This window comes from Heterocephalus glaber, unplaced genomic scaffold (genome assembly GCF_053883595.1).
Source record: "Heterocephalus glaber isolate CG9 unplaced genomic scaffold, H.glaber_assembly_v1.0 deba00001550, whole genome shotgun sequence".
Taxonomy (NCBI): Eukaryota; Metazoa; Chordata; class Mammalia; order Rodentia; family Bathyergidae; genus Heterocephalus; species Heterocephalus glaber.
The window spans coordinates 4,954,003-4,979,560 of NW_028258343.1; the positions used below are offsets into that span (position 1 = coordinate 4,954,003).

At 40.7% G+C, this 25,558-nt stretch overlaps 1 protein-coding gene across 2 annotated transcripts in view; it reads left to right on the forward strand.

Annotated features, from left to right (window-relative positions):
• Nucleotides 1-21,290: 21,290 nt before the first annotated feature.
• Heca (HECA ribonucleoprotein granule regulator) overlaps nucleotides 21,291-25,558 on the forward strand; it is a 51,184-nt gene continuing 46,916 nt past the window's right edge. The window contains exon 1 of one of the 2 annotated variants that reach the window (XM_021259335.2): nucleotides 21,291-21,808. In XM_021259335.2, the coding sequence (XP_021114994.1) occupies nucleotides 21,559-21,808 (250 nt within the window). In that variant the 5' untranslated portion in view covers nucleotides 21,291-21,558. The remainder of the gene's footprint in view (nucleotides 21,809-25,558) is intronic. The other variant, XM_004846055.4, reaches the window with a different exon arrangement.

The following is a 25,558-nucleotide window of genomic DNA, read 5'->3' on the forward strand; positions in this document are numbered from 1 at the left end:
TTTTCCTAATATGAGTATTCACTGCTATGAATTTGCCTCATAAGACTGCTTTCATTGTGTCCCATAGATTCCAATATGTTGTACTGTCATTGTCATTTAATGGAAGGAATTGTCTGATTTCTTCTTTAATTTCCTCTGTGACCCATTGGTTATTCAGAAGTGTGTTGTTCACTTTCCATGTGTTTATGAAAGTTTTTGAGTTTCTTTTGCTATGGATCTCCAATTTCATCACACTATGGTCTGATAATATACAGGGGATAACTTCAATTCCTCCGCACTTACTTAAACATGTTCTAGGTGTGAGCATGTGGTCTATTTTTGAGAATGACCCATGTGCAGCTGAGAATGTGTATTCTGATTTTGTGGGGTGGAAGACTCTGTAAACATCTGTTAAGTTCATTTGTTCAAGAGTTCGATTGAGTCCTAGTATTTCATTACTTATTTTTAGTCTAGTTGATCTATCTATTTGTGACAGTGGGGTGTTGAGGTCCCCCACTACAATTGTATTAGTGCATATATGACTTTTCATGTCCGTTAGTATTTGTTTTATATAGTTGGGTGCACTAGTGTTTGGTGCGTAGATATTTATGACTGTCATCTCTTCCTCTTGGATTCTTCCCTTTACAAGGATGTAGTGTCCTTCTTCATCTCTCTTAATCAGTGTTGGTTTGAAATCTACTTGATCTGCCAAGAGGATAGCTACTCTTGCTTTTTTTCGGGTTCCTGTCGCATGCAGTATTGTTTTCCACCCTTTAACTGTCAGTCTATGAGTTTCCTTTTGAATTAAGTGTGTTTCTTGTATGCAGCATATTGTTGGATTTTGCTTCTTGATCCATTCTGCCAATCTATTTCTTTTGATTGGTGAATTGAGACCATTAACATTGATGGTTATAACTGAAATGTATTGACTTGTCATTGCCACGACTTTTTCTTTTTGTTGGGTTCTCCCCCTTTCCATTTAATTTCTTGTCATGCCAGATGGGTTCATTCTGCTTTGCTTCCTGGGGTTGTGATCCTCAATGTCTGTTCCTAGGATATTGTGTAAAATTCTTTGGAGTGCTGGTTTGGTATTCACGAAGTTCCTAAGGTGCTCTTTGTCATGAAAGTATCTTCTTTCTCCATCCATTTTGAAAGATAGTTTTGCAGGGTACATCAATCTGGGTTGGAGGCTGTTTTCTTTTAGGGCTTGGAATATGTCACTCCAAGCTCTTCTTGCCTTGATGGTTTGTGTTGAGAAGTCTGCTGTGATTCTGGTGGGCTTTCCTTTGTATGTGATTTGTTTCTTTTCTCTGACTGCTTGGAGAACTTTGTTCTTCTGTTGAGTTTCTGGAATCTTAACAATTATATGCCTATGTGTAGATTTTTTTTGATCAAGGCTATTTGGAGTCCTATATGCCTGACTTATCTGTATGTCAAGCTCTTTTCCCCTGCTTGGGAAGTTTTCTGCCATTATTTCTGGGAAGAGATTTTTTATGTCATCTGCACTCTCTCCTGTTTCTTCATTGAGCCCAATCAGTCTTATGTTATTCTTCTTTGCATCATCTAGCAGCTGCTGGATTGATTTCTCATGTTCCCTTATAATTTGAAGCAATTTTTCTTTTCCTGGTCATTAATTGCAATCTTATCTTCTATATCTGAAATTCTGTCTTCACATTGGCTCATTCTGCTGTGTAGACTTTCAGTGGAGTTTTTCATGTCCTGGAAATCTATTTGCATCTGTTTTATGGATTCCATTTGTTTCTTATGTTGTTATTCCATCATGTTCCTGAGCTCCTCTCTAGATTTATTAATCATGTCTTGCACTAGGGGCACAATTTCTCCTGTTATCTGAGAAATTATTTCTGATTTCATTTTTTCCAGATCCCCTTTTGTTGCCAGTTCAGTGGGTCCAGGTGGTTGAGTATCAGAGTGTTCCATCTCATTTCCCTTTGGGGTTGCTGTAGGTGATCTGGAAGTCTGGTTTTGGGACTTATTTACTTGTTTTCTCATTTCGACTGGGGCGAGGGGCTGTTAGTGCCTGCACGGATTACCTCCTCTGAGCTGGGTGAGGTGGGACAGGGGCCAGGAGCAGTGGTAGGGATGGTGACCCAGAAGCCCTTTCCTGTGGGCTGGGAGCAGCCGGAGGGATGGTGGCCGGGAAACCCCTTCCTCTGGACCAGGAGCAGGGGGATGGTGGCTCAGAAGCCTCTCCCTCTGGGCCGGGAGCGGTGGGAGCGATGGTGGCCTGGAAGCCCTTTCATCTGGGCTGGGAGCAGCGGGAGGGATGGTGACCGGGAAGCTCCTTCCTCTGGACCAGGAGCAGTGGGACGACGGCTCAGAAGCCCCTACCTCTGGGCCGGGAACAGTGGGACTCAGTACTTTGGTCTGGTGGTCTGGTGTCCTCTGCATCTTTGTAGTGTGGAATCAGGTGGCTGCCTGTCTGCAGCGGGCTGATTCGGCATGTTCTGTGCGACTCAGGACCTTGGTAGGGCATGGGCAGACCTGCCTGTCTGCAGCGGGGTGATTAGGTGTCTTCTGCCGGACTCAGGACCTTGGTAGGGCGTGCACAGATCTGCTTGTCTGCAGCAGGCTGATTCGGCGTGTGTTCCGCGCGACTGGGGACCTCGGTAGGGTGTGGGGAGATATGCACCTTTACATACTCTCTTGGTTCTTATTTTTCCCCCTTCCCCTACCCTCCGTTCAACCCTTCCATCCCTCCCTATTTACAAAGATTTTGTTTCCATTTTTTCATTTTCTCATATTAATTCCATTCCCCTCTTTCCTTTCCCCTACCTTATTTATCCATTGTAGATGAGGAAGGAAGAGTTAGAAATTCAGTAGTCTTGTGGACCCGAAGGTTCTAGGGAGACTAATGGTGTGTGCGGGTGTGTGCGTGCATATTCCTGATGTTCCTCACGACCTTCTTTCAGTTTGAGAGATGAGAAAAAGCAAATATCCAAATATCAAGCACTTTCCTATCTTCTGAGGCGAAGGACCAGAGACAGAAAAACGAGAAGATAAGATCTTAACTATGGTCACAAAGGCAGACACTTGCTTTTAATCTTAGAAGCAAGGGAAGTGGTAGAGTTTCAGGGAGTTGCTTACAAAATCTACTGTTCTACCCAAAGCTGTAGCAATCTGCCAAGGCCCCTGATACAAGAAACAATGTCAATATCAAGGGTTTTTTTGTCTTTTTTTTTTTTTTTTTTGGTATCGGGGGTCGAACTCAGGTCCTTGAGCTTTCAGGGCAGGCAGCGGCACCACTGAGCTAAATCCCCAGCCCTAGATGTTTTTTGTTTGTTTGTTTTTTGTTTTGTTTTGGTACCGCGGATTGAACTCGGTCCTTGCGCGATTGAACTCGGGTCCTTGCGCTTTTGAGGCAGGTGGCGGAGCCACTGAGCTAAATCCCTGGCCCAATATCAAGGTTTTTTTGTTGACTGAAAAAGAAATTACACCCTCTTGTATTTTTCAGGGAAAAAAACTCAGGAAATTTTTTTGTGTTTCCTACTCCCAAAGCTTTAAAACCCGCTTGGAATTTGGCTGGGGAGATTACAGGAATTAGATCAACATAAGACACTAAATGCGAGTTGAATCTGTTTAGAGAAAGTATCAAATTTTATTTAGGTACTGCATATCTTTAAATCTTAATTATCTATTTCTCTATCTATCTATCTATCTATCTATCTATAACTGACAATATCCTGAGTATAAGTTAAAATAATGAGATATGCATTGCTTTAGATCCAAAAAGAATTGCTAGTTATAAAAGTATATGTCTGGGTTTATCAACTTTCTTCTGTCTCTGTAATAAACTACTGAGATAATCAGTTTATAAAAGAGGATTTATTTTAGCTTATAGTTTTAGAGTTCCCAGTTAATGATTAGTTGGCTCCATTGTTTTGAAACTGTAGCAAAGTATCACATCATGGTAGAATTGTAGAGTGGAGAAAACCTGTTCACCTTCTGGCCAGGAAGTAAAGGGAGAATGAGAAGGGGCTGAGATCCTACTATTCCCTGTAAGAGCATGCCCAGTGACTAGATAAGCCTACTAAGTCTCACCATGTAGTTTAGGCTGGTCCTGAACTCACTATTCAGCCCAGGCTGGCCTCAAACACATGGCAATCTTCCTGCCTCAGCCCCCTGAGTGCTGGGATCACAGGCTTGCGCCACCATGCCTGGCTTAGGTCTTACCTCTTAAAGGTGCCACCTCTTCCCAATGGCGCCAAGCTGGGGACCAAGATTTTAACATACTGGCCTTTGAAAGACATTCCAGATCTAACTGTAGCAGTGTCTTATTTTACTTCTCTTAATTCCCTACTTTTTGGACCTAGGATATCTTAAATCTTTACCTTATCTACTTAAAATCTCCATAAATTATAATATAGTATTTTTGAGATAGCAAAACCATGGCCAAAGAGTAGAAATTACAAGGATGCAGGATTCATATCAACATAAAGAAAAACTTTTGGGGAATCAAAAATGTCCCACAATATATTCATCTGCCTCACAGAGAACTTAGCTTGCGGTCATGAAAGGACTTCAAGCTAAGTCAAAATGATCAGGCTAAGTCTAGTGTTAAGCTAAGACTAAATGATCATCTGCTGTATATGTTGTGAAAGGAATTCCAGAACTTGATTGGAAACTGTATTGCAAAGATCTCTTCCCAATACAAGATTACATGACTTTGAATAAAAAAAATCTGACACTGAATACTCTGGCTGGTGCCATATGTCTAGTTTTAGATGATCATTTGATTCATCAAGTATTTATGAAGAAGGCACTAATTTAAAAGAGAGAGAATAAATAGAATGTCCAATTTTACACTGGCGTTCCAACATGCTAGACTGCCGAACCCTTCGGTGTCAGTGCTTTTAAAAACTAAAATATCACCCAGTTTGTAGTCTTAGATCCCTTTTACAAATGTTCGTATGCTTTCCTTTACCTCTGACCAGCCAATGAGTTGTTATGTTGCATGTTTTACCTATTCATTATGTCAATTTTGCCCAATTACAGGGTGCTTTCATTGCAGATTGATGTCCATTGCAGACCTGAGTAAAATCATATATATCATTTCTCCAATAACCTGTCAGCTGAAAGTCCTGTGCTCTGTGTATGCTTCAAACATTGGGATGGCCAAAAAGATAGGTCTGTAATTTATGTCTTAGATGAAAAATTTTTTATATAAAACACAATTTATTTCTTTTTAACACATTAGGAGCTATTTAAAAACTGATAGCAAAGTTTATTTCTTACCAAAATAGGAGAGGCTGCAGGCAAAATGGAATCCTCATGTTCCTTCTCAAGGCCCTGGTGGTGCACTTGTTGGGGCAACAGCTGGCCTGGGAATGTTAATAGCAGTCATTGTCCCTGCGCCTGGCTGGTGATCACAATCTGAGACTATACCCAGTGCACCTGAAGAGGTTCTTTCAGATTCTTGGGAGCCACAGATATGAGAAAGTAAACATTTCAGACATACGACATGTATGTCTTCATGAAATATCTCAGATGTTCAGGAAGGATAAGCAACCTATACAGGAAAGCAAAATTATTTTGAACAGTTTCCAAACTACTTGGTTCACTTTTGTATCATCATAATTAAAAAATTGACTGTACAGAAAAAAATAGAAGTATTCGAGTAAGAGAAAAACGTAAGGTTAAACATTGGTATTCGAATATGTATAATGCTCTATGATTTAAGTTCTTAAAAGATACGACTAAGGCACTCATTCCAAATAAAATCAGGACCTGGTTTTGGAATAAAGAGTATGGAAAAGCTTAGTTTGAAAGGAAATAAAACTAGATTTGTACTAAAAGCTTATTATATACTCCACATAAAAAGATACTATGAAATTTTTTTCACTTCCTTCTCTCCCCTTCCAGTCCTTTCGATTTCCTTCTGGAGTAGTCCTTTTCTTTCCTTTTCTGCTCTTTGATTTTAAAATTTCACAAAGATGTATAAGGCCTTGTCAATTCTACAAAGTTGAGTGGAAAGCAGCCTCCAGTTAGCTGTTGCCGTATTCAGGGAGGGAATTTGAAAATAAGCTCAAATCCAGGTCAGGTCGCATGTGCCTGTTATCCCAGCACTTGGGAGGATGAGGCAGGATGATGGCAAATTTGATGCCAGCCTGGGCTACATAGCAGGTTCAAAGCTGGCCTGGACTACATAGTGAGTTTGAAAAAACAAGGGGAAGAGAAAAAACTCAAATGGCCCCAACTAATTAAGTACAGAAAAGTGTGATGAGTATGAGAAGTGGAAGAGATTCCATGCTGGCAGAAATCAGGAAAGGCCAAATAGGTGAAATGGCAGTGGCAACAGAACAGAGGGCGGTCTCCTTTGAGGGGCTGGGGAGACATAATCCACAGAACCTGGACACATGATGAATAAAGTGGGCAAGAGTGAGGTGGAGGCAAAGAAATGTGCAGCCAGCCATTGGATTATGTTGACTGGTTTGTCAGAGTTAGGAAAACTTGAATGAATGTACTTCCCCTCTCAGGACAGCCTCTCTTCTTGCTCCAGGCAAGTTGTGAAATTGAGTAAGGCTATTGATTCCCCAAAGAAAACCCACTCTTTAAGTCAGTGTTGAGGGGCTGGGATTTTACTTGCAATTCTCTACATGCATGCATGAATATATGAAGGCTGGGGTGATGGGGGTAGAAGGTGATTATGAGGCAAGATGTTTCACTGTATGAGACAGATCTCTTCTTCCTAAATTCTTTCTTTCTCCCACACTCCCCTACCTTGCAATCTCCAGCTTCTTTCCCTTTCTGCTTCCACCCCCCCACCTACCTTTCCATTGTCTTACTCACAGAAATGTGTCTCACTCCATCTCCAACCATGACTTACTAATGTCTTCAAGTGTCTGCAGTACTGAAGATGACTTCATACATACTCACCAAACAAAAGATCTTTAGCTGATAGATCCACCCGCTCTGTAGAGTGGAAGATGAATTTTAAGTACTTGGTTTTTATTTCTGTAACACACCAAAATGTTGTGAACCTTGCAAAGCAGTGCTGGGTAAAGATTTTATTTATTTTTTTGGGGGGGGGTACTGGGGATCGAACTTGGGTCCTTGCGCTTGTGCAGCAGACAACGAAACCAGTGAGCTAAATCCCCGGCCGAAGGGTAAAGATTTTAAATATCATTTTGTAACCTCAGCAAATAATCCCAAGTACTTAGAAATAGAGAAGTCATTGTAAATGTTTCTGAAGATTGCCTGGTGGTTGGCAGCTGAGATTTGAGTTTTCTCATCTGGGTCCGTCATTCTCATTTTGTGCATTTCCATCTGTGGAAACTTAACATTATCCTCTGTTGCCTGGTATTAGTCCCAACCACATTGCTATGCAGGGCTTCATAGAGGCTACTCCATGCCTATTGATGAGGAAGTAGTTACAGTATAAAAAAGCTGGAAAGTGATGCATCCCTTTCATACTTAGCTGAATCCTGAAGAAAATCTTCATAAAATCAACCACAGAAGTGTATTATATTACACTTTTATTTCCCTTAAAAGCCAATTTTGTTACTCCTTTCTACTGAATGGGTAACAATCTAAGCCTTTTTTAAAAATACCAACTGTGTGGATTATTTTATATTTAGAACTTCTTTTTCTGCTTTGCTCTTTTTCTTTCTATTATTAGATAGAAATATAACTCCTGATCGTATCAGTTTTTAAAAATACAGTTCTACACAGAACCAGAACTAATCCCTTAAGAACACCTATTATTATGAGTTCTATTATTCTTGGATTTCTAGGAAAACCTACTTTAAACCTGATGTAACTTTAAGCCATCATTGATTCTTTGTGGGGCCTCACTAATCCAACCCTTTAGGTAGGTAGACTTTTTCTTAATTTTATTATTCTTTATGTTTAATATTAAGAGGGAGCTAAATATGCTAAATTCAAAGAAAATTAGAATCTTTTAATTAAAGACAGATTTTCATTTCTTTTTCAGTACTGGATATTGAAAACTAGGGTCTTCACACTGAACTACATTCCCAGCCTTTAAATTTTTTTTTTCTTTTGAGAAAAGTCATTAAGAGAAAAAGACTTTGAGAAAAGTCTCACTCAGTCATTAGATCGCCATGTTCCTGCCACAGACTCCCAGGGTGTTGGGATTACAGGACGGTACCACCATGCCCAGCTATGTTTTTATTTTTATTGGCTTTTGTTTTTTGATCCAGGATCCTGCTATGTAGCTTAGGCTGGGCTTGAACTCACTATGTATCTCAGGCTCTCCTTGAATTTATAGTGATTCCACTACCTCAGCCTCCAAAGTGCCGGTACTACAGGTAAGTGCCGGTACTACAGGTATACACCACTACACCCGGCTATGTTTTGATTTTTAAATGTGAAGTTTGCCGTGATGAGTTAGCCATTTTAAAACAATATTCTATCTATAATAAATATTTGCATTCTAAGTGTTTGGAACAAAACCTGCACATTTCCTTTCAAACTGAATAAAGTTCCCAGAATCTCTTCTCAATAATGAGTTCTGCTCTAATCTTAATAAAACTACAGTTGTATCTACTCTGTTTTCCTGGAGCATTGTAATCATAATTCTATCACTGCACTTATCCAATTGTAATAAAATTATTTGTGTAAATGAACACCTATAAACTTGCTTTTACTGAATGGGTTTTGATAATAAGCCATCAGGCTCCACTGAGATGTGCTGTAAAGAATAAATAGCTCCATAACACTTGCTGTAAGGATATTATTGAAGGCATTCTTCAGCATTTCACACAGCATCACCTTTGGAGGACCCTTGAGAGTCTTTGTTTAACTTCATATCAGGAATAGGTATTGTAACCAGTTTCTCTCTCTCTCTCTCTCTCTCTCTCTCTCTCTCTCTGTCCTTTTTTCCTGAGGGTAAGAGAAGAATGAAGTTAACAGAACAGCAGTGGGGAACAGAACTAGGTGCAATTTATTAGAAAGAACAAAAGAAAAGCTCGCGCTAGTTGAAGGGGGTTCCAAAAGGAGGACACCACAGAGGTGTTCAAATCTAGAAGCTTTCTGCAGTCTTTGGCAGACAGATGTGTAAAAATGCAGTTGCTGCTTTTGCTAGGCTTTTGATATCCAGAAAGCAGACTTTAGTATTTCTTTGTCTTTTGCCCTCCAGTTTTCTCAAGGCTTATCCTGGTTTACTCAGGCACTTGTCCTTTGTCCTTTGCACTCCAATTTCCCAAGGCTTATCTCACCTTGCCTTTAGTTTACTTAGCCATTTGCCCTAATCTGCCTTTCATCCACCTAGCTCTTGGTATCAGTACATTTTACCTGAGCAACTGGTCTGCTTTTATCTGGTAGAGTCTGGATTGTGTAACTGATGATTTTTCTTCCTTCATGGGGACTCCTAAAAAATCTAGAGCCAGATTCCTGGTGGATCCTTAGCAAATATTCAGGTTTTTATTGTATTTATTTTGTGTATTAGCCAGTTTCCATTGTGTGATCCCATCATTGCTTTCTCCTCATTTGCTTCTGATGGACTTTATTTTCTGATGATGTGCTTCTCTTTGTTCCTTTCTGTGAATCTTTTTTTTTGGTACTGGGTATCGAACTCAGGTCCTTGTGCTTGCAGGGCAGGCAGCAGAACTACTGAGCTAAATCCCCAGCCCTCTGTGAATCTTTTTGAAGAAAAGTATGAGAATAATGACATAGTTGCATCTTTAAGGATTAGGAACTCCTTGAAAATGGACTGGTATTCTTTTGCTTTTTTATCACCTTGTTCTTGGATCTGACACAGATTTCATTATAAGCTCAATAAATATTTTTGAAAATAAGCTAAATGAATTTTCCATTATAAAATAGAAAGAAATCATCTAGTAATTTCAGTGATGCTGGTTTTCTCTTCTGTAGTGAAACAAAAGAAAGACTAAATTAAACTGTCACCTAAAACAAGGAGGCAGGAGATGTTCCTTATGTGCATAGGTGAACTATGTAAAAAGTTTCTTCTTTTTAAACCTATCATTGGTGTGATCATGACACCCTCATGACTTCCAAACCAAGGAAAATGAACTATGCTTGTTATTCATCTGTTAAAGGGCTTAGCATATAGTTGGTACTAGACTTATGTAGAATTAAGCTATCTGGATACTAGGTTGGGAAATAGTCATGTAGAAAGGTTGGTAGAAAGACCTGGCATTTTTTTCTCTCTGTCTGAAACCCAAAACTGTCTCAGGAAGCCACTGAACTCAAGATTGTTAACTTAACCCAGAGTTATACGAAAAATAACTAGCTAACTGGGCAATGTTCTTTAATGACAGAAATCTCCTACTTCATCTAGAACTTTTTTTTTTTTTTTAGTAGTGGGGACTAAACTCAGGGCATTTGCACTTAGCTACATTCCTATCCTCTTAAAAAGTTTTTAAAATATTGAATTAAGGTCTCATTAAGTCACTAAGTTGCCCATGCTGGGCTTGAACTTGTGACTCTTCTGCCTCAGCCTTTCTGTGTGCCACCATGCCTGGGAGAACTTTCAAGTCTTGATGCAGGTAGGTTAATGAAGTACCGTACTATGAAAAAGTGCTACTTGTTCTTTAAAACAAACAAACATAGCAAATGTTAGGCTCTTTTTACCCTCACGAGCTTTACTAGAATACAAAATGCTAGCAATTTATTTGTGGGTATTGAAATTTATGGTATTAATCTATACAGAGTAAGAGTATAGGATGCTTTTCTTTTTTCTCCCCTCTGGTACCAGGGATTGAATTCAGGACCTTGCGCTTGCGAGGCAGGTGTGGCGCCACTGAGCTAAATCCCCAGCCCCGAGGATGGCCTTTTTTTAAGATCAAAGTTTTTAGTGTTAATTTTGTCCATGATTTCTTCTTTCTAAATATCTCATATTTATGTTTTCTTCTTGGTACCTCTTTCAACATTCTAATCCCAGATTCTCATGATCTCATCCAGCAATGATACAGTAGATTTTTAGCTAGCTTTCCTGTTACTACTTTTTCTATGAAATCGATCATGAATATTATTGTCAGTCTATCCTCCCAAAAATTTGTGTTTGTTATGTTATTTCTCATTTAGTGAGTTATAACTTTTTATAGTTGAATAAATTGATTTCAAACTCAGGGAGTCTTTGTTTTTCATAATCTCCTCCTTCCTGGCTCCCAGTTGTGTACACCAGAGTGCGCTCTGTTGCAATCAAAGCATCCTGCATAGGTGCCTGGTTTCTACTGTCCCTTTAAGGTACCAGTATTTGCATGCAACAGGAAGTAGGGTGTGGCCTGTTCTTGGGTGAAACTGAAGTTCTATGTTGAAAACAATTTATCCTTGATTTAGAACTAGTACTGCTTTTAGAAAAAAACCAAAAAAACAAAACCACAACTTTGTTTATAGTTAAAAGAGAGAAAGTTAAATAGCATTTACAGTTAAAAAGAAGAACTTGAGGGCAAGTGTGGTGGTGGTGGTTGCCTGTAATCCCAGGGTTTTGGGAGTTGAGGGAGGAGCATTGAAAATTCAAGCCCAGCCTAGGCAATTTAGCAAGGCCCTATGTGAAAATAATAAAATTTTAAAAGGCCTGGGGATTGTAGCCCTGGGTTCAAGCCCTAGTAATCCTCCTACCCCCACCCCATATATACACAAAAGAAAAGAAAAAAAGAAACTGACAATGCATAAAAACTTTAAATGCTCCTGGAATATTTGTTGAGAGTGTACAATGTGCTAGGTGCTACAGAAACATTATCTACCTGAACCCTGAAGTAGATACCATAAGTATGCCCATTTCACAAATATCTTGCCAAAAATCGCATAGCTACTAAGCCAAGACTGAAACCAAGGAAGTCTATCTCCATGCATAGACTCCTAATCACAAAACTAATAATTCTTTTTTTTTTTTTTTGGTACTGGGGATCGAACTCAGGTCCTTGCACTTGCACAGCAGGCGGTGAAACCACTGAGCCAAATCCCTGGCCCAAAACTAATAATTCTTGATGGAATCTAAAGCTCATGTCCACTGTGAAACCCCAGAAGTAGCTGTTCTAGGAAATAAATAATATTCTGAATTTATGTGCTAAAAAGGAATTTCTTCTATCAAAAAGGAAACTTTTTTTCTACTGTAGTTTGAGCTCAAACATGATAAATGTAGCACTCTTACAACTTTTACTTCCACTTTTGACAATCTAAATATTGTTCAGTTGTTCCATTTTGGAGAAAACCCTTCAGTTAGTGAAGGCCATGTTTAATCTCAAACCAGACCATTCATCTCAACACTACAAATTTGAGAGCTTGTAGGATTAGTTTGGAGTAGAGTCCATCCTGTAATCTTCTAACTAAACCCAACTTGATGATTTTAATGGTGAAAAAGGTGGCCCAGTTCAGAAAGACTGCAGAACCAATGTCTCAGCATTCAAAAGAGAACCATGTAATAGAAATATCACCATAATATACAAGTAGAGAACTCTGACTAGGTGGTCAACAGAATATGAGAAATGACCATGCCTAGATTTCAGAAGTAAAGAGACATTATGCATTGTTACCCAGTACAGTGTAAAAAATTCCCATAGGCTTGCAAAAGCCAATTGTGTATGGCTCATTCCAACTTAGAGTTCAATGGCTCATGCTGATAGTCTAATATTGGTCATGGTAGGAGTATTTTTTTTTTTATGAAGATTAAATAGCTTCCCAAATCTTTTTTTTTTTTTAATTCATTAAGTTTATTGGTACATTTTAGGTACACAATATGATGACATTCCTCATTGGGAATTTGTACCTCGACATGAAATATCTTGGTTCTTGTTTTTTTCCCTATTTCCCTGCCCTCTCTTCCACCCCTCCACCCCTATCTATTCACAAAGACTTTGTTTCCGTTTTTTCTTTTTCTCATATTTATTCCTTTCCCTTCCCCTAACCCTCCTACTTCCCCTTCCCCTTTGGGCCTTATCTTCCTATTTCATATTATCTATAATACATTTTGATCCTTATTTACACTTTCAGTTTCTCACACCAGAGAAACTATTTGGTATTTACACACGTGTGTCCTATTTATTTCACATAAGGGTATGGCCTCAATGTGCATCCATTTAGCTATAAATGTACCTAGTTTCTCATTCTTTATGGTTGCATAGTATTCCATTTTATATAAAAAAACACATCTTCTTTATCCAGTCATCAATTGATGACAATTGAGCTGTTTCCAAGCTTTAGCTATTACAAACTGTGGCACTATAAACATGGGTGCACATATATCACTGTGGTATGATTCTTTTAATTCTTTGGGGAAGATCCCCAGCAGGGGAATAGCTGTTTATAACATGACCAAATGGGGATATTACATATCCCCTCCCTCCCCAGCCAGCTTAGCTATTGCTATTGCATTACTAAAACTACCCTCAATAGTTGCTTCAAACCACAATTATTTATGATTTCTTACAGTTTCCACATTTATTATTTTAGTTGACTGGGCTGATCTGGACAATCAGTTCCACATGATGATGCTATGGTAACTCCTATAACTATATTCAGCTAGGAAAGAACTTCTCAACTGGGGTACTAGTTGTGGGCTGGATGCTTCTTTGTTTTGGAATTAATCCTACGCATTATAGGATGTTTAGCAAGATCCCTGGCCTCTACACACTAGATGCTGGTAATGACAACTGAAATATCAAAATGAGGGCAAAATTTCCTGGGTGGAGAACCACTGAGCTAGCAGCTTGGCTGAGGCTTCTCATCATCCAGGCTTTCAGGATCCTTTATTGAAGAACAATTTTATTCATGATATTTGTTAAAGATGGCAAGACAGACTTTTTAATATTCTCCCGGGGGGGACTACTACAATGTGGTTTTATAGTAGGAGAGAGAGATGGGCTCAACTCCAAATTTGACAAGGAAGAGTGGGACCTTATCATCTAGGAGCAAGATTAGGGTCATTCAGTAGAAAATTACTAAGAAACAACATCATGGGCTGGGGTTTTAGCTCAGTGGTGGCGCACCTGCCTTGAAAGTGCAAGGTCCTGAGTTCGATCCCCGGTACCCCTCCCACCCCCAAAAAAGAAACAACATCAAGGCTAGGTATATTCTGGTTAAACTGACTTGATGGAATTCTTGCTGATGGCAGTCAAGGGTGATCAGACACCAAGGGTAGGGATTGTTGTGAGTTGATTGTTATGCTTCTGGATCAAGAATGCCCCCCACAGCTGGGTATGGTGGTTCATGCTTGTAATCCCAGCACTCTGGGAGGCTGAGGATTGAAAGTTCAAGGTCAGCCTGGGATATTCAGCAAACTCTGTCTTGAAAAAATAAAACCTGGATGGAAATATGGTTCAGTGTGAAGGCCCTGGGTACAAACACCAGTGCTGGAAGGAAAAAAAAAAAGAAAAGAAAAGAATGTTCCCCAAAGGCTCATGTGTTCAGCAGTGGCCTTTTTTTTCTTCTTCTCAGTTTCTCAGTTTCAGAAGTAGTCTTTTGAAATGTGGTTAGGTCAGGGGGCACTAACGTCAAGAGCTGAATGTGCTGTTAGAGGTGGGGCTTGGTTGGAGGAGAGGGTCCCTGGGGGTGTGACCTGAAGGGTATATTCTTGTCCCTGGCCCTCTCCCCTCTCTGGCTCTTCCTGCTTTCTCTGCTTACTGGCTGCCACAAAGTAAGCAGCTTTCCAGTGCCACACCCTTCCATCATATTTCTGCCTTGAACTAGCTGACAATGGACAGAAACCTCTACAACCATGAGTCAAAATAAGCCTTTTTTCCTTTAAACTGTGTATAGCAGGTATTTTTATCTTAGCGACATGAAGGTGACCAATACGTTGACTCAGCAGGATTCATGTTAAAACTGAACTAAGCAGGGCTGGGGATTTAGCTCAGGGGTTTCGCTGCCTGCTGCGCAAGCACAAGGACCCAAGTTCAATCCCGGTACCAAAACAAACAAACAAACAACAACAACAACAACAAAAAGCTGAACTAAGCAGATCAAGGCTAGCGTTCCAACTTTTGGGCCTAGTCACAAAGATTTCTCAGAGTGGCCTGACTGAAGTTTGGACCCGAAGAGAGTCTTTGCCACCTCTGAGTGACCTCCCATCATCCCTCAATCTGGCTCAATTTTCTTTACAGCATGGTGGCTGGCTTTTAAAAGAACAATTGGAGCAAGAGCACTTTTGCTACTTTTCTAATTGGTTAAAACAAGTCATAAGGCTGGATTCAAGGAGGAGGAGAAATATTTTCCACCTCTGGAAGACAGGAGTAAAAACTTTATGTTCATCTGTAGTCCAGGCAGTATTACGTTTGCATTCAAAATTTCAGAAAGACTACTCTGCTAGAGGAAAGGAAATTTTAAGAGATAATTCTATTCAAGATTAAGTTAATCTGGGCCGGGGATTTAGCTCAGTGGTTCCGGTGCCTGCCTCACAAGTGCAAGGTCCTGAGTTCAATCCTCAGTACCAAAAACAAAAACAAAAACCCCCCCAAAAAACAAAAAAAAATTAAGTTAATCAAAATTAACTCCAGAAACATATATAATAATTCTTATTACTGGACTCAATGTAAAACTGATTGTTCACGTCATGGTAAATTTTTGTTCAACTTGACAATGATAGCATAATTAAATTTTCTGAAGATGTAAGAAATATTGTGAATATTCAACTGTTTACATTATTTGAAATTGGAGATTTCTATAAGAAATCTTTATAAGAGTTGAAGTACGTGGAGTTTTAAAGGTATTTTCCAAGAATTTTTCTAAAAAACTAGCTATTTACTTCATTTTTGCCATTGTATCAATTCCCTTGCCTACACTACTAGGAAGAAGATATTTTTTCCCCCAAGGTCCTATTTCCCAAAAAGTGTTTTTTAGAACCTTAGTTCCACAGGCTATTAATGAGCATTACATGGAAAGAAATTTATAGGGTATAAATTTGGGAAATTCTAAGTTGAGAAAAAGCAGACTTCTTAGGGTCTTTACTATGCTAATGTATATTGTGACTCATAAAATGCAGACTGTTTTCTATACTTAGCCACAGAAATAGACACACATCTTATATAACTAATGTTCCTTAGGATACTCTTGATAGAAATTGGTCCAAGTGGAAATGTAGAAGGAAGAGGGATCTTGAGATTCTATTCATGATCAATCAAAATTAATTCCAGAAACAGGCAAAGTGGTAGCCTTGGACTTAAAGGGGACAGGGGTATCCCTGCAGCAGCTTTACAGGCTCAACAATGCAGTATGCTGATTGTGCTCTTTCTGTAACTGTAAGTCAATGGTATTTTAAAACTGGGACTTGAAATAATTTAAGCAAAATTTGTTTGCAAAAGTAATGGAAAATTCTGGAATGTAATCATCCAACAACATCAAAGATTGATTAGTGGAAACAGTAATTTAGAAAGGAAGGACCAGAATAAGTTTTTCCTGTTTTCCACCTGCCTGGTTTTATAAGCTAACCTTAAAACCCTTAGGAATTAGAATTTAGATTGCAAGCAGTATATTAACTACTTAATAAGGGTCTTTACTATTACTTATGCAGCATATTGCCTGTTACGGTAGGCAGCTCTAAGACTGGTTTCAATTAGCCCTAGCTCCAGCTATTTGTACCCTGGTATAATCTCTTCCCTTTGAGCCTGGGATAAACCTAAGGACTTGCTTGTAGAAGGTAAAAATGATGGATGTTACTTCTAAGATTAGCTTACAAAAAAGACTGACTTCTGTCTTGTTTACCCTCTTATGTGCACTCGCTTGCTCACTTGGCTGAAGCCAGCTCTCCTCTGTGAGCTGCCCTGTGCAGAGTCTCCTTTTGCAAGGAACTGAGGGAGTTGGGGCCAGTGGCCCATGAGGAGCTGCATCCTGCCCATAACCTCAGGGGTGACTTTGATAGTGGATCCTTCCCCAGTTGATCTGACCAGCTCTTTGACAGACCCTGAGCTAGATGACCCAGCTAAGTCTTGCCTAGATTACTGATGTCCAGAAACTGTGAGATAATTCACATTTGTTTCTTAAAGCCCCTGAATTGTGCGGTTATTTTTTAGGTGACAATATGTAACCAGTGCATTTCAAAGAGGACTTAGAGGAGAGCCCAAGATCCATTATCTAAGCTGAATCTTGCAGACAGCCTATGGAAGGACTAAAGCACTGTGATTAAATCATGTTTTAGAATGGCAGTATAAAAAATATTGATTTAATTGGGAAGAAACATAGGTTATCTTGGAGGAAGCCCCAAATCTCAAATCCACGGCTCGGAGGAAAACGTTAGGGGTTTTTATGAGATAAAGACACAGGGTAGTCTGAGGCCTGGGAAAGGGAAAAGTGAGGTCATAGGCAGTCTGTGCCTGCACAGTGAAACTTCATGGCTCTTCATAAGTGCACAGGAAATGGTGATAACTAGCAAGGTCTGAGGATGGAGATTTGGAAACTCTGATGTCAAAAGGTCACCCATTGGATGCCTGCCAGCCCCTAATGAAGGGTTGCTGGTTTCAACCAGTTTGAGATAGACAAAAGCAGCCTCTAAATTCCTTAGAACTACTCAAACAAATGTTATTGTAGTAGGCATTCATCAGAGGTGTTCTCACAAACGTTTACATTTGCATTTGTGTGTGTATAACGTAAATTTTACAAAGTAGTACTTATATTGCACAAAACCAGACTTAATTTCCATGTGCAATGAATGCACTGTGATGTTTTCTGTTCTGTTCCAGTTTTCCAAAAATGCCGAGGTCTGTCTTGAAAAAGATTATTCTTTATCGGTCTCTTGAAGGAGGCATTCTATTGGGATTACTGGGGTCTAAGACAATGTTGATGCTGAATTAGGACAGCAGTATAAGTAAAGAAAGCATGGACTTTGCACTAAGCAGCAATTTCAGGAGTCACTGAGAACAAAATTCTGACTTTTAAAAACAGAATAATGGAAATAATGTAAAAATCATAACTAAAGATCTGAAAAGAAGTTTGAGGACACATATTTGAGATAAATGTTAATAACTGGGAACAACTTAATGGGAGAGATGATCTATGGCATTTTATATTTGATATTGTTGTTTGCATTAAAATCCCATTTAAAATATTTTTTATAAACCCAATAGTCATTATTCCTTTAAGAAAATGTGAGGGCATAGCAGAGGCTATTTCTAGAAGAAGACACTAATGCATAAAGATAATATACTTTTTAGCAAAGTCAAAAATATTTTTTATGTAGCACCTATATTTCCAGTGGAGAAAACTCTTATGTGCATTAGTTATCTTTAGAATTTCTTTGGTGTCAAAAAAAAAAAAGAATTTCTTTGGTGTCTCTAAACGATTTTTTGGTCATTATATTTTGATATTCAGCTTCTCACCTCTTGTTCTGCTTAGAGTATATATATATATATATATATATATATATATTTCATTCTTAAATTCTTTTATTGGTACATTTTAGGTATACAATACATTTACATTTGACTATATATTATTGATACTCTAACCTTAGTCCAAACTTAGTTGACCTTAAGAACTCAGAAGACAGACATAAAAATATCAAATGAACAAAACCAGAGCATTGAAACAATGACCTTGCCCTGAAAATTAGCCCATCCCCTCTCTCAGGAGTGTAAATTGTTTACCTTTGAAAGCCTTTCTTTGTTGCCATGTTTTATTTTTTCACAGAAGTGGGTGATAGGGCTGATGAAGGGAAAGAAACCTGGGATTGAGGCACATACAATTCTTTTGAGCTCCAGGGAAATTAATGAGAATCAAAGTATAGATGTAGAAATCACAGTGGTCTCCTCAGTTTTCTAGAACCATTTAGTTCTGGAACTTTGTGAGGGGAGGGATCTGGCTCACTATTCACTATCTTTGGTTCTTTCTAGAGGTCCTCTCTTCTCGTTCTTTCTCTTTATTCTCCCTGTCCCTCTTTCCTTCCAAAGCAGTGTGGAAAAGGAAAAAAAAATAAGGGCCAGGACAGCAGGATTCCTTTGAAATCTCACACATTGTATGGCTTGTAGGAATTGGAGTTCTTTACACCTAAATTTTGTTTCTAATATCTTGATTTTTTTATCTTTGTGACAATAAAACTGGAATTACAATCTCTGTGTCAAATTTGACTGAAGCTAAAAATAAGTTAACAAGGTTGAGCATGGAAGAAGTGGCCCAGCTTCTCCTTCCTCCTTTTCATTTCGTTTCAGTTTGAATGAGGAGGTGGCTCACAATGAACCAGAGCAGCAACTGACTGAATGTCTGTGTGCTTTGAGCCAATTATGATATTTCTGTGGGAAAGTGTCCAATTCTTAAGTCTCAGTTATATAGAGGTGGGAGGCAGCTGGTGTGAATGTCTGTCTGGAGGGTATATGCACAGTAACTCTGATCAATATGGCATAACAGCAATGTGTTTATTCAAGAAAATAATTATTTCAATTTTCTTGTACTCTAGCCTAAAACTTCATTTTTACCACTTTAAAAAAACACAAAAGAAGAAGGAAGAAAAGCCAAAGCTAATGTCACCAAAATATTTTGATATCTCTCAACCACCTCTGCTGAGGCATACTGGTAATGAATGAAATCAGCTATGGCTGAATGGACCACATTAATTCATTTTCTTCCTCTACAGTTCCACTGTCCTCCCACGTAAATCGCCACTTAATTAAGTACTATCATCATTTCTAACAGTTTTCAGAATTTCTTGACTTCAATCTTTAATCACCTAGTTCCCAGGGGCAACCAAATCCTGTTGCATCTCTCTCCAAAGCATCTGTCCATTCATTTATTCTTGTATTGGTCATGCATTTGATACATACCTAGTGTGAAACAGGCACTGTGCTAGCTAGGCACAGAGCGCCAGCATAGTGGGGGGCCCAGATGATAGGCAAGTGAATAGGCAATTTCTGTACTATGTATGCACGCTGGTGGTAAGGAAGACACAAGGAATCCATGGGGCCAAGTCTAGCTTTAGCTTATCAGAAAATATTTCCTAGATTATTAGTGGTTTAGCTGAGACATTAAGGTTCAGAAAAAAGTAGCCAGAGGAGTGCTTTAGGTATCTTCCATTTATCACACTTTTACTGAACACTGTGGGTAAGGCTTTGTGTTAGACCGTAGAATTAGAAAGACAGATTGTAGTCCCTGCTCTCCCAATGGCTAGAGGATGCTTTGATGGGAAGAAACAGGAAAATACAGGCACAAAAATATCTCTATTTATCATCTATCTGTAGGGCTCCCTACAGGGTCAATTTCCTCCAATATATACTATAATGGGGAATTAACGTGTTCATTGACTTCCCACTAAAAAGTGCAACTAGCAATTACCAAGAGTGTGGCTTCAGGCTCTGCCCTGGGGCATCCCCATTAGGGGTGCAGAGGGCACCCCCCCCCCAGGCTTCACGACAGGCCAGAGGGCTTCACTGGGTTGCAGATTACACTATAGGAAAAGGACACTGTAAGATTATCAGCTACAATAGTCATTCCTCCACGGTTCAAGGGAAAATAAGTGATAGATCAGTAAGCTTATGTTAGTTGTTCCCTGAAGTGCCCAAGACAGACAAAAGCTATCTATGGAGGTTTCATTTGAGATGAAGACAGACAAGAAATAAGTAAACATATACACTGCCAATATAATTAGAGACAGCCAAGGGAAATAAACAGGGTAATGCTTCTGACAGCTTTTCTGAGGTGTCTCTGTAGGATCACTCTGAAGAAAGGGACATACACTTTTGAGGCTGAGACCCGTGGGCTGGGAAGCAGCTGGCCTGTGAAAAGGCAGAACTGCAGAAAAGAGACTCTTCCCAGAGGTTCCCGCCCTCACGAATTCGCAGGTGTCATTTCTAATCTCCTCATAACATGGCCACCATTTTTCAAGACAGCTCAGGACTACCACAGGATTGGGTTCCCAGGCAACTGTTTAGTCAGGTCCACGGTTGGTGGGTCCTGTTTGAATGAACTGTTTTCACCACAGAAGTGTCAAAGCTTCCCATTCAGAAACCCTGCTGTTGATCTCCATTGTCCAGGAGCTCAACCCTATTTCTCCATGTTATAGAATGGCCGTGCCACTGAATGAATGATTAATCCGAAATCCTTTGTTTTCGCGTCCTGTTCTCGCCACCTGCTTATTTTTTCAGGCTATATTGTTCTAAGCCTCAATTACATTCTAAGGTCATGAGGCCACCGTGCAACTTCGGGGTCCTTAGACCGCGGTCAGACCGCCTTAGTAATAGCGATCCTCACAGGCCCTGAGCTTCCGCGCCCAGGTTGGGCCCGGGGATGACGTCACTCAAAGGCGGGCGGGCTCCGCGCGGGCGTGACGTCACGTGGGCGAGCCCGCCCGTCGTGAGGTCACCTGGTGGGCGCGGCCAGGCCGAATCCCCGCGTCGTCACGGGAGGGGCGGGCCAGAGCGTGTCAGCACAGCCGAATCAAAACAAGCCGGAGACCCGCCTTTTCCCTCGGGCTCCGGACCTTCTCTCCCGCGCCCGCGGCCCGCGGCGCCCGCGCGGCTGCGAGCCTCGGGCGGCCGCGCGCCGGCTCCAGGAAGCCGGGGAGGGCGCGGCGGCCGGAATGTCGTGGCGCGGGCCGCGCGGCTAGACGGGCGTCGAGGAGCCGCGGGCTCCCGGAGCGGACTCCGCGCGGGGCCAGCCGCCACCGCCGCGCCGCGGGGAGTCGCCTTCGCTGACGCAGGGCACCCGGCAGTCACGAGCGCGATGCCCAACCCCAAAAACAGCAAAGGCGGCCGCAAGAACAAGCGCGCCAACAGCAGCGGGGACGAGCAGGAAAATGGAACCGGGGCCCTGGGCGCGGCGGGCGCGGCGGCCGGGGGGCCTCTGGCCGCAGCGACCGGCTGCGGGGCGGCGGCGGGCACCGTGGGCGCCGGGGGCGCGTTGGGCACGGTGGGCGCGGGAACCGGAGCCGCGAACGCCGCCGGGGCTGCCGCCGCGGGAGACGCCAAGAACGGTAAGACGGGGCCGGCGGGGCGGGCGCCAACTTCCTCCCCGACGGGGACGGCTCGGTGGCGGGCGGCGCGGGCGACGCGTGGACAATGCGAGTCGGGAAGTGCGCACCCCGCCCCTCTGCCCCGCCGCGGCTGCCCTCGCGATCCCCAGGCCTGGCTGCGGCGGGGACGGAGTGCGGGCCCCGCCCGGGTCCGCGCCGGGGCAGCCGGTGCTCGGGGCTCCAAGGGGCTCCCGGCGTGCCCGGCTGCCGCAGCGCTGCCCTCCGGCCCTGCTCGGGTGCCCGCGGTGGCAGAACCGGGCTGTGTGCCCCCGGCTGCAGGAAGGAAGGAAAGAAAAAGCTGCTCAGGTTGAGAAGAATGATCCGATTTGAAACTTAGGCACCAGTTTATTCTTTTCCGTGCAACCCCCACCCATCCGCCCTTTCCCCCAGTGGAGGTGAGCCTTAATTCCCAGCAAATCCAGGCTTGTTGCCCTGATTGCCACAGGTGAAGAGGCCCCGACCCATTTTTACATTTTTACTATAGGGCGTGCGTGCGTGTGTGTGTGTGTGTGTGTGTGTGTGTGTGTGTGTGTGTGTGTGTTCGCGCGCGTGCGTGTTTGAGGGGAGTGCTTTTTAATTCTATGGCTCACTTGAGGAAGGAAAAGAATTGAACTTGACTTCCGTTCCCAGCCCGGAGTTAAAAAAAAAAAAAAAAATCATGCTGTATGTAATTTTACTCCACATTTTAAGAGAGAAGCTTAATAATCTTATGTAGTGCTTGAGTGCTCTTTTTGAGGGGCCATATTGCCAAGATGTGACAGGATTTCTGTTCTCCACAGACATGATTTTTATTATAGAGTGCTGGGCGGACACTGATTTGGTCAGTTCTTTGAATTCCTTTGGACAGTTTTACTAGAAATGAGGATATCCGTATAATTTAATAAAGGCAGATTAGGATTGTTATGTGTGGCTTTTAACACAAGGCTTCAGCTTTTGAAGCCATTCTTTATGTAAATCAGTCTCTTTTTGAACTGGGCACCTGTAATTACAAGAATCCTACAGTGCTTAGTATATAGGAGATTGAATATACTCTGTAAGAAGTAGAACCGTAGGCTTCATTGGCTGTATCCTTGCAATTTTGAAATAGAATTTATTTAATTGTTTTTAGGAGCAAACTTAACTTGTTTGTGATGTTTGTTAGTACAACTTTTGGCCAGTCTGTATTCTTGTTTTCTTAGCTCTAAACTTCATTTTTTTTTAGCTCTAAACTTCATTTTTTTTTTTCCTAACCTTCATTTTGATATTGGTGTAGCAGAGAGCAAGGTGCCCAAACTCAGGGTAAGAGACTCCTGGCCCAGTGATTTAGAGTCTTTCTGAGCCTCAATTTCTTCATCTGTAAAATTGAAGAAAAAAATTACATTGGCCCCTCAGAGTGCCCCTTCCCTCCAGTGGTTATTTTAAGGCTTATTGTATACGTAAGCTTAGTAACATTCCTCACAAATATTACATGATTAGTGAATAATAGCTATTATTTACTAATCACTTAGAGTGTTACCTGTACTGTGATAAATCCTAGAGGATACAGTGGTAGTCAAGACAGGGACCCTGATCCTCATGGAGCTTGCATTCTGCTTTTAGCAGCTGTTCTGTCTTACCATGCTGGGTTTTTTTCCTATGTGGGAGCTTCAAATTGACTGCTTCCTTTTCTTCTTTCTCCAAAAGATTTGACCACTTTCAATTACATAGTGTGACGAAGTGTTTTTTTTAGGCAAGTGGTGCCTCCTTGCTTAGAAAACACTGAACTAGTATGGGACCTCTATTATTATTTGAAGGTAAAATCAGGTACATTTAGCAGTATTGTATGTATTTGTGTGAAACCATGTATTTCTGGTTAGGAGCTTGTTGTATTAAATGAATGCAGAAAAAGAAGAGATGGGCCAAACATTGCCATAATCAAGGTCACAGGAACTACAAACATCAAAGTTGTGAACTGCGTTTTATGATGCCCAATTCTTGGTCCTGACATGTTGGGGTGTCTTAGTGAATGATTTTTAATTTAAAGAATCCATCATTTCCAGTTCATGATAACTGAACATAGATGCTGAGGCATCCTATCTGCAAAATCAATGAATAAGGAAATTGTTAAGTGCTTCTTTATATGTATTATTGTAATATATATAATACATATATACACACACAAAGTGTGTGGGTGGAATGGTATTGATGAGTTTTTACAGGAAGGGGAAGCAGACAGATAAACTCAATCCACAAATGCTAAGTTGTGTTTGAATTTGAAAATAACATTAATTGAACTTTTTAAAGTATTTGAGTATATTTCAATTTTTAACTGATGCTAAATTTTGTGATTATGATTCTAAATCAAGTAATTATCCCAAGGAGAAGTAAGTTTACATTCTGTTAAACTTTTAAATGGTTTGTTTTCACTGGTCAAGTCAGTTTTTATTTATTTATTTATTCATTCATTTATTTATGTATTTTTGGTACTGGGGATCGAACTCGGGTCCTTGCGCTTGCGCAGCAGGCGGCGAAACCACTGAGTTAAATCCCCGGCAGTTTTTATTTATTTTTAGTTGAGAATTTATATAATGGTTTCATGTCTTGTAGATGCTAGGCAGTGTGGCTGCCAGGGCAGGGTAATATTAATTCTTAGTTGTTCGTTGTAGAAGATTGATAATTAGGGAAAGCTTGGGGGAAGAAGCTATGATGTGGTTATAGTTGAAGTTGAACTGGTTGCAATCAAGCATTTGAATAAGAATAGTAAAAGTAAAAACTGTATCTCTAATAAGAAATTTATTAGATACTAGTTTTTAGATACTAGTTTATGAAGCTTTTTGCAGGGATTGGAGGAAAAAACAAGGAAGCACGAGAAAGTGCCATCCTCTTACACATCTGTCTGGACATAATGTAGCATTTTGATTGTAGGTGGACAAGATTTTCCAGTCATCATTTTTTGGATCTAGTAGTTATGGAGTAGATTATAGTTTCATTCTGAAATTCTGGTTCCCTTAGGCCTTTGCTTTTTTGTTTCAGGCCTAAAAATAGGTAAAACCTTGATCATGGTGTATCCAGTTTTGGAGGTCTAGGTTCTAAGTCTTTTTGTAAATTTGTTTTGTGGCTGAGCATGGTTCACCATGCCACTCATTCCTGTCTGCTCCCAGAATCCCTGAGCTGATTCTGCTGTGTCATTTAATAACTCTTCCTAGCAAGATGGAATTGTGATTTATTAGCATCTGGTAGAACTAGATTTTAATCCTAGCTTCTCAAGGTTTTTTGCCAGATGACCTTGAGCAAACTATTTAATGTCCCTGAGCTTGATTTCTGAATGTATAAAATGGAATATTACCTACCCGTACATGTGTAGGAAGATGTCTATATCTATTACATATATTACATATGTTATATATAGTATGTTAGAGCAGGACCCACTTACAATATGAGCTAGTGAAGTATTAGTTATTTGTCTTAGATCTTGGAAACAATCTCAGAGACATAGGGATTCACATGTAGGAGAGTGGTCTTGGTTAGTGGGAGAAAGAAGGAAGCAGGATTGGGAGCAAGAAGGAATTGAACTGTGATACCACTGTAACCAAAGGAGAGCTCTGGAGCTGGATGGCCTTTCGGGGTATCTCACCTTGAGACACCAGGTCAGGGCCTTTATCTTCTCCTTCCCCTTTGCTGGTCATTTGGATTCAAGCTGCCCCCTGGATGAGAGTATAACCTTAGAGGTGGCATCTCTTCAGCTAAAGAGCC